Below are 16,250 nucleotides of genomic sequence, written 5' to 3' on the forward strand. Positions count from 1 at the left end.
TAATGCATAGTAATTTTATGTTAGTGCACAAATACATTGTGATAAAAAGTGTTATTTAGATAAAGAAATATATTTTTGTACTTATAAAAGGAAAAAATATGTTATTTTTATTGTCCTTCATTTCCAAAATGCACTAAGTCATTAAACATAATGAACTAAGTCATTACTTAGTATGTTTTGAAATAAAATTACAAAGAAAATCGTTTTACTATTGTGAAGTTTTCAGATCTATTTACCTCAATATAGTAGTTTGAGTTCAAACTAAATCAGAAAAAAAACAGTTATTTTATTTAGTTAATTATTTTATTATAAGGAAGCAAAATTGAATGTAATGAAATAAGACACGTCTTAATCAATAACTATGGAAATTAATAAAATATAAATTACATGGCACATTTAAAAATAGCCCGCAGCCTCCGACCTAGATTTAATTTTTTACTTATAGTGTATATTAGTGTTTATTTCTAAAATAGTTTAGTTTTATACTTATTAACTTTATATTAGATTCGTATATATGTTTTAAATTCTTTAATATCAATTATACAGTTTGTACTTTTTAGTATTTGTTCTTAAAGTCTAGCGGTAACAGATATACACAATCTGTGAAAATTTTAAAAATTTATGGCTTATATAAATGTTTCTTCATCGTTATTTCCGTAGACAGCTTCTTGATTAGACATAGCACTTGTACAACTTCCATACGTGGGAGAGCCATGTTTCGGCACGAATGGGCCGGCTCGACTGGAGAAATACCACGTTCTCATAGAAAACCGGCGTGAAACAGCGCTTGCGCTGTGTTTCGCCGAGTGAGTGAGTTTACCGGAGGCCCAATCCCCTACCCTATTCCCTTCCCTACCCTCTCCTATTCCCTTCCCTAAACTCCCCTATTACCCTATTCCCTCTTAAAAGGCCGGCAACGCACCTGCAGCTCTTCTGATGCTGCGAGTGTCCATGGGCGACGGAAGTTGCTTTCCATCAGGTGACCCGTTTGCTCGTTTGCCCCCTTATTTTATTTAAAAAAAAAGTGCTTGGTCATAAAAGGCTTTAGCAGCCGCTGGTAGATCACAAAAAATTTAAGTAATTTTCTTACATCATTCTTTTTCTCTTCTGATAAGTTTTCAGCTGGAATACTTTCTATATTATTAATCGATTAGGAACTATGTTTGTCTTGAGAACAGTATTTGTTAAATACTGTTCCCAAGAAAAACATAGTCCCACCGGTGTAGGTAGATTTTGTGCCAACATACAGCATACCTACGTATATCTTACACAACAGTTTTCTTCCACTTTTCCTCATTGTTTCTTCGTTTTCGTCCACTTTCAACTATTTTAACGGCACACTCTTCAAAGTTCAAATTCACTTTCGTCCATTTTTACGTTGACAATGACATATTGCGTTCCGAAACGTGCTAAGTAGGAAGTGATTCGTTCCAAAATGAACTAAGTTTCACTAAGCACATTTTGGAATAAATCTGTTAATGACATAAACAATTACGACAGTATATATTATAAGTCTATGGTTATTGACTTATTACATACTGATTGTGAATCCGTATTTTAAAAGCAAAACACTGACGCGACCTAGTACGTTTTGTGAAATTTATTTTGTTCAGTTACGTAACTGCTGTGCCATAGAGTAAAACGAAACATAAAACTGAAAATTAAAAAAAAATGACTTAGTACGTTTTGGAATACCACTCTTCAATTGTCATTGTCATTTGTCACTGTCAGTCTAGTAATCTGTGCTGTCAGTTAAAAATGTCAAAATCTAGATATCGGTCATTCGGAAAAACATTTATTTCCAAAGATTTATTATTTTCAGTGGCCAATGAAAATGTTTACGTCTTCCCGAGTCTATTCTTAGGCCGATTTGTTCCTTTTCCTAATGATATTATTAGCAACAAGTTTCGTCGGCGTCGGATACTGCTTGAATTATGTAACCCATTCTAATTTGAGTGCGCCAGGTAGACTGAAACATTGTTGGGATCAGTTTAGTATTTCAGTGATCACATTCCAATATACTGCCAACGTAGACGACGCCAAGGATGAGGAACGTATTTCGGAAGTCAGATTCAGGTGTGAAAGCCGGCGACCTGATATTAACTGAGGAGCCGTTTGCTTATGTCCTCTCTTCCAAAGAACGAGGAAGCCGATGTGATAACTGCTTAGAAAAGTAGGTGTACAAATTAATTATCTTTTTTAAATAAATCCTTTCAGAAATCCAAATAAAACTTTTACCAGATACAATATTGTATTAACATTTTAATAACTGGATTGTTTGTAAATCAAAACTCAGATAAACCTGAACCTTTATGATATATTTTATAATTACAAATGATGTGATATTTTATCTTACTTATCATCTTGCCTAACTTGCTTATTGCTTGATAATACTGGAGATTAAGTTACTGTATATTGTTTCTATTGGAATTAAGGTAAGAATTTAATTTTATTACTTCATTAAACATCAGGAGCGTAGCTACCGCTGTATCTACCTTTTCTATAATTTGGGGCCCTCGGGCCACTGGGGTTAATACTGCCTAAGTTATCTGATTTACCTTCTTGAGGTCCCCCTAACAAATTTTTATATGGGGCCCCACGAGGGCATGCTACACTTCTATTAAAACTTGCTCAACTTATTATTCCAGATGTAGACTCCTCAAATGCTCCGGTTGCCAGTTTGTTTATTACTGTGGAAAAGTTTGTCAAATAGAAGCCTGGAATGATCATAAGGTAAATAAAAACTATGTTTTTTACATATAGTTTCTCAAATATTTGTAATACCAATGCAATGTGGATAAAATATAATACTAGAAGAACACAGGCCAACCATATTATGTCATAGCTAATGTTTTTTTTTTAAATAAAATTGGTGCACTGACGTGTCTCACTTCCATACTTATTATATATGTATAATAAAATTTATTATGAGAAAGTGTTTCTATCTGTCTTTTACCTTGTCACCCTTAAAGTGCAGGATTTCTTTCTTAATTGGTTTATTAGGACATAAAATAACTTTTGTATATGTAATGTGTATGCTTGTCTATGCTTGATGTTACAGAATGTGTTTTTGTATTTTCCAGTGGGAATGTGTAAACATAAAGAGAGTGTCGCCCAAGGAAGTGCCAGACGCAGCGAGGATACTTGCTAAAATCATCAATCGTCTTAAGAGGGGAGATGGGATCTCCTACAAGGCTTACTACTCCCCCACATCTTTTAGAATGTGGAAAGATCTCATGTCACGTAAGTTGGACTGTTATTTTTATCATGGAGTAAGTATGATTCGTCTATGTTTTTATTTAACTGAGAGTAACCTTCTCTTTGAGTGTTTGTATGTTGATTTTTTGGATTACTCTAGAATTCTAAAACCTTTGCTGCCTGTTGAATTTGAGCTTGGGAGGTGTCACTATTCTCAAGGATGGTATTCATTCTTTGCATAAATTAAATGAAAATTAAGGTATTCTACAGTTCTATAGGTACTTTAATGTTGTAAAAAAATACTTTTATTGTATAATTTAAAGTAAGACTTGTGTCTTTGTGTATGTATTTTTTTAAGTGGTGTAAACTATGAATAATAAAAACTATTTATTATTCGTAGGGTGTAAATAAAAATTTTTCTGTTCTATCTACTACTGTAAAGATAACTTTATTAGTTTGTAAATATAATGTATTCATAATTTTTCAGATTATTCAGACATTAAGAAGGACAAAAAGAAGATGGATCATTTCACCTCCCTCTGTGTGGTGTTGTATGAGTTTCTTAAAGACATATCTTTGCCCAATACTGTAGATCTCATAGGATTGTATGGCAGAGTGAGTATAAAATATTGTAATACTATTATATAGTAGACATATACTGCATTATTAAATTAACAAGAAAAAAGAAAATGCTATATGTGGGAGAGCTATGCTTCGGCATGAATGGGCCGGCTCGAACGGAGAAATACCACGTTCTCACAGAAAACCGGCGTGAAACAGCGTTTGCGCTGTGTTTCGCCGAGTGAGTGAGTTTACCGGAGGCCCAATTCCCTTCCCTATCCTCCCCTATTCCCTTCCCTTCCTATCCCTACTATCCTCTATTACCTTATTCCCTCTTAAAAGGCCGGCAACGCACCTGCAGCAGCTCTTCTGATGCTGCGAGTGTCCATGGGCGACGGAAGTTGCTTTCCATCAGGTGACCTGTTTGCTCGTTTGCCCCCTTATATAATTAAAAAAAAAGTAGTTATTATTACGAACTAGATGTCGCCTGAAAGTCTGTTGCGCTAAAACTATTTATCGCACAGGAACCGTACATTTTGCTGCAAGAAAAACTATATACTATATGATTTCTCCTCACTTAAAATATCTCCATGCCAAATTTCATCTGAACAGGTTCTCAGTGCAGCCCTTTAATGCTTCAACTCCCAAGCGGCCACATCCGGCCGCGATAACAATAGATAAGCTATTGTGTGTGGTTTTGCCACGATCGAAGGATAGACATAACAGACAGACACACTTTCACATCTATAATAAGGATTTGCTCATGCACCCTGGGCTTACTTGTCTTTTTATTGGATTTAATTACTAATACTATTTACATAGCCCTTAATAAAAATAATAATATACATGGACGCTTCACACCACGTCAGTCTGGTCCTGTGCTAAGTACCCGAAGGACTTGTGTTACAGGTACAACGGAAATATATTTAATACTTTTATAGTATGCATATATTTAAGATTTTTATTATATTATGAATTATGATACACATATTTAATACACATCCATGACCCAGGAACTTTTGAAAACGTTTTGTTCCGTCGGCGGGATTCGAACCTGCGACCCCCGGCTTGAGCTACCAACAGCCCACCAACTGAGCCACTGAGGTCGTCAAAGGTCACAAAATTATGTTAAGTCACCATTAACTTTTTCAGATGGTGATAAACAGTTTCACAATATTGGACATGGACATGAATTCTATCGGTACCGGTATTTATCTCGCTGCATCTGTGATCGACCATAGCTGTGAGCCCAATGCAGTTGCCACTTTCGACGGGAAAACCATATCTATAAGAGCGATAAAAGATATGCCTACTTTGGACTGGAGACAGGTCAGTTAGTTCAATCAAATATGTTACCCAATTATTATTCTTAAAAGGAACAAAAATCGCCTGCGATATTCCCTCTAATCTATAGCCTTAATAGGGTTGCCAGATGTCCAGTATTGAACCGGTGGTAGGCATCATGTAGGACTTTCTGAAAACATTTATTTTAAATTTATTCAGAAATAAAACAATTTTGATTTGATTTGATTTGATTTTGTACAGTCCAGTATTTTCGAGGCCTGTCTGTTAAAAAATAAACGGTCATACCGGACAGAACAATGTCCGGTATTTTGAGAAAAGTCGGTGTTACTGGTACCTATTTTTATTTTATTAGAAGCTCCTACCTTTATTTCGTTATGTAAGTTATAGTATATGGCGGCCACAATTTTATGACCGCAATAATAATATAAAAAACTGTATTTTTGCGACCTAACCCCCCCCAGCATTTGGTTGTCCGGTATTTTTTCGTGACTCACCTGGCAACCCTAAGCCTTAATGACTTAAAAAGTATCTTATGACCTTAAAACTATAAAAAAAACCGGCCAAGTGCAAGTGGGACTCGCGCACGTAGGTTCCGTACCATTATTGAAACGAAATTGTGTTTTTTGTATGGGAGCCCCCCTTAATTTTTTTTTTATTAATTATGAAAGAACAAATATAATTTTGAATTTTGTGAGTATTTCAAGTGCCTACCTGCTACCATTATTAATTACGAGCAAAAAAGGCCAAAAAAATATGTTTGTTGTATGGGAGCCCCCCTTAAATATTTAATTTATTTCGTTTTTAGTATTTGTTGTTATAGCGGCAACAGAAATACACAATCTGTGAAAATTTCAAAAGTCTAGCTATAGCGGTTCTTGAGTTACAACCTGGAGATAGATGGACAGACGTCGAATAGGTCCCGTCTTTACCCTTTGGGTACGGAACCCTAAAAACATACAAATATTTGGGAGCACCCACACAGATAGTAGACATAAATACACAACAAACTTATAAGTACGTCTTTCTGTTCTATGGGGCTTAAGCCGCCCAGCCGTCAGAATATCTTGATATCGTAAATCTCGACTAACATTGACTTGTAACAGCCTGTTTATACACCAATTGTTCTGATGATATCAATATTTTAAAATTTCAGATACGAATAACCTACATAGACCTGATGAAGACAGCATACGAGAGGCAGGTTGAGCTGCAAGACAACTACTACTTCCTCTGCCAGTGTGTCAGGTGCATGGGTAATGCTTTAGATGTGCATACTAATTTTATTTCTATATCTTGTATCTTGGTGATTATTGTTGGTGTATGCTCTTTGAATGCATTAAATACGATTTGGGAAAAGACCCAAGGGCCTGTTTCACCACTTTTTGATAAGTGCCGAATAGGCTATCCACCACTTAACTTGGCAGAGAATTGGAGAATTTGACAACTACAACTTTTGTCAGATTAGATTATAGCCTATCCGGAAATTTGTCAGGAAGTGGTAAAACAGGCCCTAAGGGTTCAGAATTAAATATTTTTTTTAATTCAAACAACTATCATAACACCTCCTCCGGATTATATTTTAAAGCTATTTTTCGATGAGGTAATATTTAAGTGTTATTTATATTCACAGGATTTCATACTCAATACTTTTACACTTACCTTTTTGGAAGAAAATGATAAGTTTAAACGAGCGTAATACTTGAATAACAATGATATAATTTAAGCATCATAATATTGCATCAATTTGTTTCTGTACTATTCCCTTTCTTTGCTATTACCTTTTGTTTTTTTTATTTATGATTTCTTTTATATGATTTGCTATGTATGTTGTAACGTTTGAAATATACCTATCAGTTAGTAAAGATCTTAAATTAATATTTATTTATTGCATAATATTTTAATTAACTTAGGGCCTGTTTCACCACTTTCTGATAAAGTGCCGAATAGGCTTTTCACAACTTTTTGACAGATTCTCCATACTTCATCTGTCAAAGTTAAGTGGTCGATAGCCTATCAGGAAGTGGTCAAACATGCCTTTAAAGTTATGTACAAAATTTTTTGTGGAATTGTTGATTTTTGTTGTAAAGTAATGTCGATATTTCTTATAATTTCAGATGAGCAACTAATCAAATATTGCCATGCAGCAAAATGTCTCAACACTAAGTGTGATAGTCCAGTTCCGGTGTTTTGGAAGAAAGATATACAACTTGTTAAGAAACCAGAAAAGGTGAAAGAAAAAGATGACAAACAAAGCCATAATGGTGAAGAAAGAGCAAGCAATAGTGCTATAGAAAGAGCAAGCAATAGTGCTATAGAAAGAGCAAGCAATAGTGCTATAGAAAGAGTAAGCAGTAGTGCTATAGAAAGAGTAAGCAATAGCGCAATAGGACCAAGCAATACTAATGGATATCATAATGGTGTAGAAAATGATAGCAATAACCATTTTGAGGATAGTTGTGAAATTTTGTGGGATATTTGTGAGAAATGTGGTACCAAGTACACAGAACAACGGAAAAGCGCGTTTAAAGATGCTATGGAGTACTCAGAAGTACATCTACAAGACATGAAAGGAACTTCTGTGGCTTGTATCCTTTATTATAATTGACCAATGTCAATACTCAGGAACATTTAGTACTTACTTCAGGAGATTTTGAAATAATATCAACTTATTTTCTATCCGTACTTACTTACTACTTAAATACACTTAAACAGTACTTACTACTTACAACTACAACTACAACCCTTACAGTACTTACACAAACTTACACTTAAATACTATCGAACTATTTAACGCCGTTTAGCCATTATGGATAAACGACGTCGATTATTATGAGCATTCATAGACGAATATGTTCCTCTACACATTTGAATTGATCCATAATAATTCTGCCTTACTATATAAAAAGGCGCACTAATACCTATTGGTATTTTTTTTTCTATTCCAAATAGAACCCTGATAAAATCGCTGTGAAATAAGACACAAACGTATTACGCGTGATATTCATAGTAATCGTTTCATCTTTAACCGATTCGTTGCGATATCTATTTTGCTAACTTCTTTGGCGTCGAACAAAAATAACGCGACACTGTTCAGTGCCCAACGCCATACGATTAGATGGCATTCATCTGTGTCTAAGTTTTTAAGTTTAAGTTTAGTATTATTATGTTGTACAAATAAAGAATTTTCTATTCTATCCTAATACCTTAACGAATAACCAGACGTGGACGTTTGTAAATACTGTCTAGAGAGGCAGGAGGGTGTGCTTCACCCACTGAACGTGTTGCACGCGCAGACGTTGGACCACGCGTTCGACGCGCTCATACAAGTGCAGCTGTGGGAGCAAGCATGCGTGTACGCTGAACGACTTATACCATGCTTCAGGTAGGACAATAATCAAACTGTATAGTTGGGTCACAATAGGCACTAGTCTGGGTTCCGTAGAACAAATTAGTCAGGGTTCCGTTTTAGGTTTCTGTAATTAACAAAACTTTGACTACGGAACCCTAACCAGCTGATTATTTGTAGTTACATAATTTAAGAGTAACATTGTCCTACAAATAGAACAATCCATATTTAAATTAACTATTAAATCCTTTCTATCTCTGTTAGCTACCACTTTCAATATTTTTCGCAAAAAAAATTGTTGTTCATCTTATCAAAACATTTAGGGTTCTAACAGTCGAACGGCAGTTGACAATTAGTGCCGTTCTTCTGTAAATGCTCTTATGCTATTAAAACCGGTATCTGGTTTTTTATGACGTATTTACTAGCACTCTTCAATGGCTACCTAAAGAAAAAACGTGTAACAAAAATTAAGGTACAAGTTGGAACCGAGCGACACGCGACAACTGCAGACGACGTGTCGTCGCGACACTACTGGTTTCTGTGTATTTCTGTGAATACCCTGCGCAGCTAGCGACACTTATTCATAGAAATACATAGAAACCAATAGTGTCGCGACGACACGTCTGCTGCCGCTTCATGTAGCCGGCTTCCAACTTGTACGTTTAAGGCGTCCCATACGTTAGGCGTGTGTGTTCCTAGGGTGTGTAATGGTCACAGCACACAACTCGGAAAGGGATCGTCACCGTATCGCCTTCGCCTCGCCGTCAACCAGGCCTTAACCAGGCGACAACCAGGGTTCAGGCGTCAACCTAACGTATGCCACGGCTTACGGCTCGCCGACCGCTGTCCCCTTCCGAGGCGAGGCGATTACGTTACGGTTCCGCTTAGTGTGCGTTGCAGTAGGGAGTTTCATACAAACAATATTGAACGACTCGAGGCAATATGGTGCCGATCCCTTTCCGAGTTGACATGTGTGCTGTGACCTTAAGACCCAATTTCACCAACCTCTGTTTGTTAAATCCTAACAAGGCATTACTTAACGGGCCTTGGAAAATTAAACAGACTGTTAAAATACTTATGTCCCACAGTAAAAATTTAACAGCGGATTAGTAAATACAACGTAAAGTGAACAACGAGTGAATAACATTCAATTCGTTCGTTCTTGTTATAAGGCGACGAAATTGCAATGTACAAGTTTAATACCTACGACATGTTGGCTGCAATGTGTCATTTTCACCTTATTCGTATAATAAGTCATCTGGTAGATAATGCGACCAAATTAAAATATCACTGATCGCATACATTTGTTACACTACAATAGTTCTTTTTAATTTACCAGGTTAATAATTATGATCTGTCAAAGCTGAAAACATGAATCATGATACAAACTTTTATTTACTTATTTCGGCTTGGTAATTTATGGGCATTTTCAAAAAAACGTGTACCCTTGCAAAAATATGTCTATATTTTTTAAGGTCATTTATTTACCTTTTTTTGAATGTCATATACAAGGAAAAATATTGAACTAATGGAATAAGTTAAAAAGAACGCTGAAAACGTTATATTATTCTGATATTATTGAAACAAAATCGAATTTTCGACGAAACAGATTCCGTTGTGCGACTAAATGTAAAATATAATTTTATACAAAAAAATACAGCAATAAATGGATTTCTTCGTTAATTTAATCTAGTGAAATGCATATTTAATTGTTTATTAAAAAAAAATTAGATAATTTGAAGGATCAACAAGAGTAGCAATTATTTTTAATCCATAGTGTGACTATGTGACCCAACCACTAGGTTATTTTTCATTTTTTTACATGAGTAAGTAATATTTAACATATTTAAAGGAGTTTTTATAACACAAAAACCTTTTATTTAAACATTTTTATTGTTGCACTACTTATAAAAGTAAAAAATTCTTTGATTTCATAGATTTAACTTCAATAATTAGAGGGACGAACATCTCATAATCATAAAGATGTGTTCACATGTCTACGAATTCCTAAGTTATTAATGACATCGGATTATATGCACGATCAAAGTGCCGAAATATCCATGCAAATATGCACGAAAAATGGTCGAAATATGCACAAAATATGCACAATCAAAAGTCACTTAATATTAAAATTTATTATTTTTTTTAAGACTTTTCCGGTAGTGACATTAATAAAAGCGCCAATTTTTATAATTTCATAAAATCCAGGATTTTTAATTTCTTGAAATAAAGACTTTTTATTTATTTATTATACGCCAATAATAATTTTCTACCAACATTTTCCGATTGTAATCTTAATGCCCATGGAAGTTAAACTACCGAAATATGCACTATCAACGAAAAATTGCCAAAATATGCACTATCGCCTAAAAAGTGACATTATATGCATTTGCATATGCAAGTATGCAAATGCATATAATCTGATGTCTAGTTATTATAAATCTGCAAATATCAACGACACAAAATGATTTTCAACTTTACTGATAGAAAAGTAGTGGAAATAAAATCAAAATTTTTAAAAAACATAAAACTTTTAGGTACTTAAATTTTAAATAGTATATTTGTTATTGTTAAGTAAAGTCGACGCCTTTATGATTTGGCTGTAGCGATATCGATTTTTCTCAGCAATAACTAAAGCTAAGAAATTAAAGTTCATTGTCAGTATTTATCATATCTTTGTCTTTGATTTACCCATAGCATAACACGATTGGTCAACTTTTATAACACAGAATAATCAATCAAATAGACCTGTGTAAAAAAAAAGGATTCCTATTTTTCCCTACAGAGAAGAGTGATTTAAGCTTCCAAAAATGTACATGGATTGGTTCAAGCATACACTTTAATTTGCCCATAGCTTATATGAAATGTATTTATGGTTTTTAAATTACGCGACAAAACTATTTTGTCACTTACGCCCTTTCCATTTTTTGCTGTTCCATTGCTTGTTTTCTGTGAGAGGCCGGGCCGGCCTTTCATAGAAAACTAGCAATCTAAAACATATCCAAAACGGTTTTTTACTTTAACGCGGCGTCACCTTAACACATAAGTAATAAAAAATATATTTGTACGTTAATCGTACCAGTTTAAAATTCAATTTTCATAATAAAACCGTGAATAAAAAAATAATTTATTTAAAATGTGAACTAAGCCTTATGCTTTCCGCCTGTTGTGACTTGTCCGTTCCATTATATGTGACCATACGAAAAGTCACAAGTCGGAAGTCACGTAATATTACTTTCTTTTACTTTTAAAGTGTTTGTAAATAACCGATAAGAGTTATCACAATTTCATTTTTTATACTAAATACTAAACTAATTTTGCAACGTGTCAACAGTAAAAACAGTTGGAGAAAGTATAATAATGCTTACAAAATATGGTCACTTATCTGAACAAATAAACCGTTCCTGAAGAACCATCCAACCTGCGTCCGCGTCTTGTAGCAGATTTTTAACTACTAAATTTAAATTGAAGTTTCTCGATGTACAATGAAATATAGTGCTATCATTTAGTGCCGAAAATATTTTTGTAGTATGTTTATAAAACTAAAAAAAACGGTCACTAAACCGAACATTCCGGCCGGGTTGTTTTTTCATGATTATAATTTTAATTAATTTGTAGTTAAATTATGTTAGATTTTTCAATAACAAGACATTCAATTGATACATTAAGTATTTAAGAATCTAACATAAGTTTTTTAAGTAACTTACTTTAAGAAAAAAAATAGTTATTAAAGATTTTGTTACAACTTCTGGGAAGGGGACAGGTGAATTTAATAGGTTTCGGTACTTAAAAACCCTTATAAATCTCATACTAAATAAAATTATATACAAACGTGAATGTATTTTAATAAAAGAAAACTTGTTTATGCTCCTACATTAAAATTACAAAATGTTAGTATGTAATTTTTTACAAATAATCTGTAGCGAAGTCAAGGGACAAGGTAAAAACCAGGGGTACACATTTTTTTGAAAATGCCCTTATACAAGTCAGTGTATTTGCAATGTCAAGGAAAATCCGAGGGCTGAATTTTTGACAAAATGAAAATAAATAATTATGCATAACATGAAAAATAATAAATAATATGTAAGGATGTGGCGAAACATGGCGGCAACACTCAAAAGTCAAAACAGATTATTTTATTGATATTGGATATTGTCTTTAAAAAGTTGTTGTTTTGACTATTATAACGGCCTGTTATATATTTAACGGACCTCCCCAGCAGGAATTAAAATTTAACACCGTGTTAGGCGATTTGACATGACATTAGCGTAGTGTGGAACGCTCGATAGCTCTAACAGGCCGTTAACTGATTTAACAAGCCGGGTCTACCGGCCGGGTATAACGGCCGGAAACTGGGTCTAAGCGAGCGCGACGCTTGTGGTGTGCGCACGCGGCGCTCATACACCCGAGGTACATGCACACCTAACGTGGGTCAGCCTCACAACTTTGTTGAATAGATAAATTTCTGGAAAAAAAAAACTTCAGAAACGGGGCATTAATACTTAGACTGGGTTGCACCAGAGGCGTGGGTAAAGTTAAAGTTAAATACGGCGTCCAAACACCCCATATTCTCATACGACATCTGTCAATTTTTCCGGTTATAGTTAAGGTTAACGTTAAAGTTAGTTGGTGCAACCCAGTCTTAGTTATAAGTTATAACTGCAAGCACATGCCCATTGGCTCAGTCCAGTATTAAGTGCTAATTCCTGGCTAGAGTTACCTTATATTTCCTTAAAAGCATTAATGTAATGTCTTTTTTTAATTTCAGGTTCTACTATGGCCAGTATCATCCTCTACTAGGCATACTGCACATGAAGTATGGCAAAATTCTACTGTACAAAATGGATCACAATGCAGCTTTGCAGCAGTTCAAACAAGCGCAAAAGATTTTGAAAATAACGCACGGAGAGAAACATATCTTATACAGGGAACATCTTATGCAATTATTTAATCAAGCAATCATAGAATCGTAAAGCAGTTTTTGTCAATTACTGTAAATATAGGACTAAACACAAGATTGTCTTTTGCTTTTATAATTTATATTTATACATGTAGTTACAGTTTACTTATGGGAGAACCATTTCTCTCTATAAAATGGAGGGAACATTTTATATTTCAGTATGATAAGAAGTTTGAAAAGAAGAAGTCAATGCGTAGGGAAATTAATTTTTTTCAGAGTTAGAACTGATTGAAATATTAAGATTGGGATATGTTATCATTTCCATGGCCCAAAATTGGCTATATTTTATATAGTTTTTTAATGATTTAAAATGAAGAGTTAGATTTTCTTCAGATTCTTTACAAGTATTATATACCACTGACATACTTAAGTCTTAACATTATTATGGTACTGACCATATAATAAAAATAAATGAGACTCCCAAAATCCCTCGTCCTTTTAATTTTGCCCTTGTCCAGTACAAATTATAAATGGAACACAAATTATTGTGATTTTACATAATCTCACAATGAGAATTTGGCTAGATAAATGGTCAATGGGTCTTTTACAAAACAAAAAGGTTTTGATATTTAAATGGGACTTAAAAAATTTACTATCAAGAAGACAATAATTTTAAATAGGTGGGCAAGGTAAATATTTAAAAGTCAGTCAGTTTGTTGTAATTTTTATTAGCCTGCACACAGAGTCCAATACAAGTCAGTCTAATTAAAACGTAGTCTGTCACTGTCCAGGGTATCAGCGATCATATTTCATACGCTTAGGGGGAGCTTCCTCGTCAGCCTCCAAGACTTTGATGCGGACACCGCATATTTCAGCACCATGCAAAGTTTTCATAGCAGCATCGGCTGATTGTGTCGAGGCGTACCTGGCATAACCTACAGTTTTGTTTGGGAGTGTGTATACGTTAATGAGATTGCCAAAACGGCAGAAAACATCCCTTAACACTGTTAAGGGCGGTGGTTGGGGTTTGCACACCAGGAACAAACGTTTCTCGACTTTACCGTCAATGTCAGCTAAAGGTTGCGTGGGGGGTAGAGTCACACTACAGTAATTTAAATCATTACTATCAGGTAGAGAGTCTCCCGGTACCCCTCCGGTAGCTAGTTGAACAAGTTTAGATGCCTCCGCAATGGCTTCACTAAGCTTTGCCAAGTCAGGGGCACCTGAGTTTTGATTTGAGGTTATGGCATTTTTCAACTTTTTGAAAGTACTTGGAATGTTCAGTTGAACACTGTTCTCTGACCTTGAACCACCCGGCCGGACATACACACAGTGTCCAGGAGGGTACTCGAATTCGTTCAGCTTTTCCACAGCATATGCTGCAGATATAGGGTTGGCATACTGGACAGTACCTTTACCGACATTCTTAACTAAATCAACGAAATACTGACACTGGACCATGCCCGGGACAATATCAAACAAGGCTTCGACATATGGATGTGTCAAATACGGATTGCACAAAAACTGAACACTCGTAAAACCTCTCGGCTGGACATTCATCATTGAGACTAGTGATGTTTTCTGACTTGCTGATGCCGCTAAGGTGTTAATGTTGTTTTCAAAGGGGGTTTCCACTCGTTGATTGCCTTGGGGCTGAGCAAATATAGCTCGATACTTTTTATCGCACTCCTCAATAGCTACGGCTGCCTCTGAAAATTTTCTGAACCGGATATACGCGAAACCCTTTCGCTGTCCCGTGTTTCTGTCTGTCTGTATTAAAACGTCATCTACGTAACCGTACTGACTAAAATAATCATAAAGATCTTTTTCAGTTTCATCGTTAGGTGACCTGGAAACCTGAATGAATATTCGTCTATATAATTTGTTGTTGTCTTCGCCTTGTATTTCGGACCTATTCGCCGCTACCATGACACGGATGGGTCGGGTGCAGTTACCGATGCATTTGTGATTCAGTGACTCTAATGCTTTAGCGGCTTGCGATGCTTTAGCGAATTTAACAAACGCTACGCCTTTGCGTTCCCCAGTGTTGCGATCGCGCGGAATACGCACGTCCTCAATTTCTCCGAACTCTGTAAATGCTTCCTTAATGTCTTCCTCTTCTACACTCCTACCGCAAACGATGAATAGTCGAGAATACATCGGTATATCTTCATTGCGATCATCGTAACGAGAGTTTCGTGGAGCATCCATTGTACCTAAGAAAAAGGTAAGTTACACTTACTTACTGTATTTAACTAATACAATGTGATTTTGAAAACAAAGTTTATCTTAAAAATTACTTGTATAGTTTAAAATAAAAGCAAATATTGAGAAAAGTAGTAAATCGAAAAACAAGGCATCAAGTGCTTTGAGTTTTGATTTTGACATGAATAAACGTCATGATTAATCTTCGTTAATCTATGGTTTTGACCATTAAGCCTTCCGCACACAGGTGCGTTATTATCGGTCGATAAAAATGTGTTGTTGCGAATAATGCGATATCTATTTTCAGTGCTTTTTGTATTAGGACAGTGATGTAGTTACACACTGCTGCGATAATAACGCCGCAATGGAAGTATATCGCAATTCGCAATAACGCAATTTTCTTGCATACCTGAGAGAGATGGTATTTAATAGTGCCGTTGCGGCGCGGGGTTCTTTCGTAAGAAATATTGGTAGGTACCTAGTAAAAACCCAGCTGTGTGCAGGGAATCAGGATGCATTATCGCAATAACGCATGCGTTTTTATCGACCGATAATAACGCACTTGTGTTGTGTGCGTGAGGCTTAAGGCTTTTCACCATAGAGTAAAACCATAGACATTATTTTTTTTACCTGCAATAGTTTATAGTCTGTTACTAGTGCGATAATAGTGCCGTTCGTACAAAGTTAGTGTCTACTCGATTATTGCAAAGACCTATTATTGAATCGATTTTTACT

At 35.2% G+C, this 16,250-nt stretch overlaps 2 protein-coding genes across 3 annotated transcripts; one reads left to right on the plus strand and one right to left on the minus strand.

The window, feature by feature from the left end:
* Positions 1 to 1,773: 1,773 nt before the first annotated feature.
* LOC121729341 (histone-lysine N-methyltransferase SMYD3) lies at positions 1,774 to 13,425 on the plus strand. 2 transcript variants are annotated; one of them, XM_042117822.1, is made up of 10 exons: positions 1,774 to 2,173; positions 2,649 to 2,733; positions 3,084 to 3,243; positions 3,686 to 3,813; positions 4,912 to 5,088; positions 6,218 to 6,317; positions 7,179 to 7,380; positions 7,453 to 7,649; positions 8,284 to 8,446; positions 13,179 to 13,425. In XM_042117822.1, the coding sequence occupies exons 1-10, from the start codon at positions 2,046 to 2,048 to the stop codon at positions 13,381 to 13,383; spliced, it is 1,545 nt and encodes a 514-aa protein (XP_041973756.1). In that variant the 5' UTR covers positions 1,774 to 2,045; the 3' UTR covers positions 13,384 to 13,425. The 2 variants fall into 2 exon arrangements, with proteins under 2 accessions (XP_041973756.1, XP_041973755.1); XM_042117821.1 differs by having other exon boundaries at positions 7,179 to 7,649.
* Positions 13,426 to 14,022: 597 nt separating this feature from the next.
* LOC121729343 (RNA-binding protein 45-like) lies at positions 14,023 to 15,671 on the minus strand. Its single transcript, XM_042117824.1, has 2 exons — positions 15,611 to 15,671; positions 14,023 to 15,526 (listed from the first exon to the last, which is right to left on the minus strand). Exon 2 carries the CDS (start codon positions 15,519 to 15,521, stop codon positions 14,106 to 14,108), a length of 1,416 nt encoding a protein of 471 aa, XP_041973758.1. The 5' UTR covers positions 15,522 to 15,526; positions 15,611 to 15,671; the 3' UTR covers positions 14,023 to 14,105.
* Positions 15,672 to 16,250: the final 579 nt, after the last annotated feature.

The sequence above is a fragment of the Aricia agestis genome, chromosome 8 (genome assembly GCF_905147365.1).
Source record: "Aricia agestis chromosome 8, ilAriAges1.1, whole genome shotgun sequence".
Classification (NCBI taxonomy): Eukaryota; Metazoa; Arthropoda; class Insecta; order Lepidoptera; family Lycaenidae; genus Aricia; species Aricia agestis.